Source organism: Propithecus coquereli, unplaced genomic scaffold (assembly GCF_000956105.1).
Source record: "Propithecus coquereli isolate 6110/MARCELLA unplaced genomic scaffold, Pcoq_1.0 Scaffold59, whole genome shotgun sequence".
NCBI lineage: Eukaryota > Metazoa > Chordata > Mammalia > Primates > Indriidae > Propithecus > Propithecus coquereli.
In genome coordinates this window covers 7,236,902-7,242,015 of record NW_012151840.1, presented here as the reverse complement: position 1 = coordinate 7,242,015, position 5,114 = coordinate 7,236,902, and the positions used below count along the sequence as shown (strand labels likewise).

General features: G+C 49.5%; 1 protein-coding gene across 2 annotated transcripts in view; it reads left to right on the top strand.

Moving 5' to 3' along the window:
• The window catches only part of PLEKHO1 (pleckstrin homology domain containing, family O member 1), a 9,102-nt gene extending 4,470 nt beyond the window's left edge, over nt 1–4,632 (top strand). Inside the window, exons 3-6 of one of the 2 annotated variants that reach the window (XM_012658925.1) lie at nt 1,292–1,432; nt 2,106–2,210; nt 2,608–2,709; nt 3,812–4,632. In XM_012658925.1, coding sequence (XP_012514379.1) covers nt 1,292–1,432; nt 2,106–2,210; nt 2,608–2,709; nt 3,812–4,516 — 1,053 coding nt within the window. In that variant the 3' untranslated portion in view covers nt 4,517–4,632. The remainder of the gene's footprint in view (nt 1–1,291; nt 1,433–2,105; nt 2,211–2,607; nt 2,710–3,811) is intronic. The other variant, XM_012658926.1, reaches the window with a different exon arrangement.
• The last annotated feature ends 482 nt before the right edge of the window (nt 4,633–5,114 follow it).

Genomic DNA, 5,114 nt, shown 5'->3' with positions numbered 1-5,114 from the left:
TATTTCTATTTTTTAGTAGAGACGGGGTCTCGCTCTTGCTCAGGCTGGTCTCGAACTCCTGACCTTGAACGATCCACCCGCCTCGGCCTCCCAGAGTGCTAGGATTACAGGTGTGAGCCACCGCGCCCGGCCTGGTTTTCATTTCTTGTCCCAGAAAAACATGACCAACTCATTCCTGGGGTATTCCAGCCCCAGGCTCACGTAGCAGAGGGTGAATGGGCCACTCCATCTGGAACCAGTAACTAAGTCTCTCCTCTGTAACTTTGGTCCTTGCAAGCCAAGACACATCTACTCAGGGTACCAGAGCTACAGAGAATACCACCTTAGGGGAAAGGAAACAAAATTCTGAGAAGTTTAAAATGGAACTTTGAAGGAATGTTAATAGAATTTGTTTTTTGATGCTCAGAAAAGGCTGGTAGAGGTTGGATGATGTCGTTAGAATAGTGGTCTCTGATTAGACATTGAGCAAAAGTATTAAGAGCCAAATGTTGCTTGAAGCTGCTAAAGGTAGAAGCAGAGTGCAAGACAGATACTACAGCACGAGGGGCTAAGCTTAGATACAAGGAAGAGCTTCCTGGCAATAAAGGGACTCAGGCATTCAAACTGGAATAATGAAAAGAGATAACAGAGGACTCCCTGGAAGACTACACTTCTAAGTCTGAAGTTTCAGTCATCCAGGGAGAGTCTAAGTGCATCTTTGCCTAGAGATAGGTGGATAATTTAAATGGCTTTTCATGTCTGGAGGATTAGGTTGGATTGTCACAGTACCTTGGTGGGAGTAAGGAGGGGTAGGAACTACATGTGACTGGGGAGGCCGGAGGCAGCCGTTCACTCCCTCCAGATGTGCCCCGATACTGGCCCCACCTTTGTCTTCTTCCTCTGGACCATCAAGGGTATCCAGGTCTTTCTTGCTTCAGGATGATTGGATAAACCTATTCACCATGTCCCTTTAAGAACATGAGCCTTTTTAGGACATGAGCTATGTACTTTAGGAACAGAGTGGGGGCCATGGGTGAAGAGAGGCATCTTAGGGCTCTGGAAATGGTAGCTTGGCTGAGGAGAATGGGGATAGGGTTTAAACAGAACCCACCTGAGGAGTCAGGACATGGGGGCTGCCCCAGTCTTGTCACCCACGTCAGGCCTTCATAGCCTTTGGGTACCATGGCCTTTCCTGTGCTGTCTTCCCTCCTCCTCCTCAGGCTTCTCGTTCCCAAGATGATCTAAACTAACAATTTGGGGGGAAGGGCTAAGTGATTTTATCCTCCTCACCTTACCCCCAACCCTCCCCTAGGTAAAAGATGAGAAAAATATTCAAGAGGTATTTGACCTGAGTGACTATGAGAAGTGTGAAGAGCTCCGGAAATCCAAGAGCAGGAGCAAGAAAAACCATAGCAAGTTTACTCTTGCCCACTCCAAACAGCCCGGCAACACGGTATGTTTCTCCTGCCACCCTGGCCACTGGGACATTGGGCAGGGGAGAAGTTCCCCTTCAGATTCTCTCTCTCAGCAGTCTTGGCTCAAGGCCCTGAATTGCTCTCCTGCTGGCTTTTATTATTTAACCTGAGAATATTGTGGCCATTTCCTTCCCTCTAGGCAGGTCAGCCCTCAACCTATTCAGCCACAGAGATCATATCTCTCTCTCTCTCTCCCACAGATACACACACACACACATACACACGTGTGCACACGTACATCACTTGGGAGAAAATCACTGGTCTGTGTACCCTGATGGCTGGTTGAAGTTCTAAATCTACTTTCTCTTGTCTGAAGGAACCCAGGGAAACTATTCCTGTCACATTCTATTTCCTCAAACATTTAAAGATTTTTATTTTAATACTGTCCTTTATCATACTTCCTCTACTTATTTCCAGTACCAATACTCTTCTTAGCTCTTCGTTGGTCATTTCTAAAACAACCTCCAAGCTATACATTTTGCAGAAATAGAGGCTGGGTTTCCTGAAGTGATGGATGACTCTGGAAGCAGAATCTCTCTCCTTCCAGGAGCTGGATCTGAGAGAATGAGATTATAATTTCTTATTTCTTCACTGTCAAGGTGAGGCACCAACTCTAAAACCCTGGCTGAAACAAGAATCTTCCCCTCACAGGCCCCCAACCTGATCTTCCTGGCAGTGAGTCCAGAAGAGAAGGAATCATGGATCAGTGCCCTCAACTCCGCTATCACCCGAGCCAAGAACCGCATCCTGGACGAGGTCGGGGGCTCATTGTGGGGAGAGGGTGCTGGGCAGAGGGAGTGGCTGTGATGCACCAAAGAGGGAGGGCTACGGTGCAGGAGGGCCCCCCCGATGTGCCCCCCACCAGCTCTACTTCTTTATCTCCCTTTTGAAAACGCTATTCTCCTTCCGCCTTCTCTCTAAGTCTCTTCTGACAGCTCCTCTTCCCTCCTTCATGATGCATGAGCCAGTGTAGTGTTGGGTCAGCTTAAGGAGCCCCTTCATGTCCTTTAAATCCCTTTGCCCATGGATTTGCTCAGAAGCCATTAATGGGGCGGGTTTATTTCCCAGTCCAGGCATGTTCAAGCTTTGGGGGCTGCTGGGTTGGGACAGAGGTCTCTGAAGAACATCCATGACTCACAGTGTGTCTCTTCAGGTCACCGTTGAGGAAGACAGCTATCTCGCCCACCCCACTCGAGACAGGGCAAAAATCCAACACTCCCGCCGCCCCCCAACTAGGGGACACCTAATGGCCGTGGTATGTAAAACTATAATAAAGTAAAGATTTCCAAAGGGCCAATTCTGTGTCAGTGCATCTTGGACAGAACTGTATACCACCAGACACCTTTGTCGGAGTCCCCCTCGATGCCAAGATCGAAGGCTAGGAAAGTCCCTCCACCCCACACCCCTGCCTGATCTAAGTCAGAAATATTAATTCCGTACCTCTTATAAGTTCAAAAATTTCTTCTCTCAATAATTTTATCATCTTTTGGAGAAAGTGACTTATACCCAGAGGAAGGTGAAATTAGAAGGGTCTAGGACTGTGCCACACAGTGTAAGCTGCTGTCTGGTGGCTGACTGTCCTATGGCCAACAGCATCAAGTACCACAGGCATTCGGAGGAGGAAGGATCACAGTGAACCCCTGTAACATACAGAGTAGTGGTTTCTTTCATTCTACCAAGCTCTAAGTTCCCAGAGAGAGAGGCAGTCAGCTATAGTGGGAAGAACATAGGCTTTAGAGTTAGGGAGAACCCGAGCTGGAGCCTCATGTTGCAGTTAACTACCCATGTGGTTCCCTGAAGCTGCATGTCTCCAACTGTAAGATGGGGCAATAATCATGCCTGCCTTCATGGATTCCTGTAAGAAATTATTAAAACAACATACGTATAATTTCATATGAAGTATTGACTACCCTCATCTCTTTTTATAGTATTCTGAAAATAAGAGAACAAGTTTGTACCATGAGGCAAGGGGTTCTGAGTTCCCCATAGCAAAGGGGGCTGAAGCGTGTGGCTCAGGAGATGCAGACGGAAGAGGACAGTCACTGTCCATGGGCAGCACCTGTGGTGTCAAACCCAGAGTGATGCTCGGTACAGAGGAAGAAGACGCTCCTCAGAAAGTGTGTAGTAAAGTGGGGAATGTGGGAAACAAAGCAGGAGAAAATGCAATCACAGAAAAATAAAAGAAAGAAAAGCTCAAATCACTATCAAAGGAATAATAAATAGCAAATTAAGTAGAAGGGCCCAGTCAAGAGTGGAGGGCTTCGCACTCAGGGACAGTGTGTTGAGAAAAGAATGACCACAACTTATATTCCTCTCTCAGACAGTTTACCTCCTTCCTTCCCCTCTTTACTCCCCAGGCTTCGACCTCTACCTCGGATGGGATGCTGACCTTGGACCTGATCCAAGAGGAAGACTCTTCCCCTGAGGAACCAACTTCTTGTGCTGAGAGCTTTCGGGTTGACCTGGACAAGTCTGTGGCCCAACTGGCCAGCAGCCGGCGGAGAGCAGACTCAGACCGTATCCAGCCCTCCTCAGACCGGGCAAGCAGCCTTCCCCGGCCTTGGGAAAAGCCAGACAAGGGGGCCACCTACACCCCCCAGGCACCCAAGAAGTTGACCCCCACAGAGAAAGGCCGCTGTGCCTCCCTGGAGGAGATTCTGTCTCAGCGGGACACTGCCCCAGCCCACACCCTCCAACTGCAGGATGAGAAACCCCCAACCTCCACCCTACCCCACCCGGGGCAGCTGTCCCGGATCCAGGACCTGGTAGCAAGGAAACTGGAGAAGACTCAGGAGCTGCTGGCAGAGGTTCAGGGACTGGGAGATGGGAAGCGAAAGGCCAAGGACCCCCCTCGGTCTCCACCCGACTCTGAGTCAGAGCAGCTGCTGCTGGAGACAGAGCGGCTGCTGGGAGAGGCGTCCTCAAATTGGAGCCAGGCGAAGAGGGTGCTGCAGGAGGTCAGGGAGCTGAGAGACCTGTACAGACAGATGGACCTGCAGAGCCCCGACTCCCACCTCAGACAGACCACCCCGCACAGTCAGCACCGGAAGAGCCTGATGTGAGGACGGGGACAGGTTCTGGAACTTGGGGGGTGGTGGACAGACTCTTATCTCCAAGTGTTGCAGGATAAAGCTTTTTTATTTACCTCAACAAAAAAAGAAAACAAAACACAAACTCATTGCTCTTGCTGATGCCTGACACCCCTACCACCCTTCTTTCCCGACCCACTTTTCCTTTCTTACCCACCTCAGATTTGAGGAGGTGACCGCTATAGCAGTATTGAGAAGCTTCCACCTGGACAAAGAGAAAGGGAAATAAAGACACAGTCTGACCATTTCACACACACACCGCCCACCTTACGGCATAATGGGAAACGCACTGCTGCTCCCCAGCATGTTATAGGCTTCTAAATTTAGAAGGAAAGGGCAACAGGGGAGGTTTTCTCTTATGTCCCTTTCCAAGTTTACAGGGGTCTTTTTATTTTTTGTAGAGACAGGGTCTCACTGTGTTGCCCAGGTGTTTCTCAAACTCCTGGACTCAAGCAATCCTCCTGCCTCAGCCTTCCGAAGTGCGGTTAACGGGCATGAGCCACTGCACCCAGTCCAGGTTTATTTGTGGGTGAAATTTGAGCTGCCCAACTCTAGCTAGGGATGTGGAGGC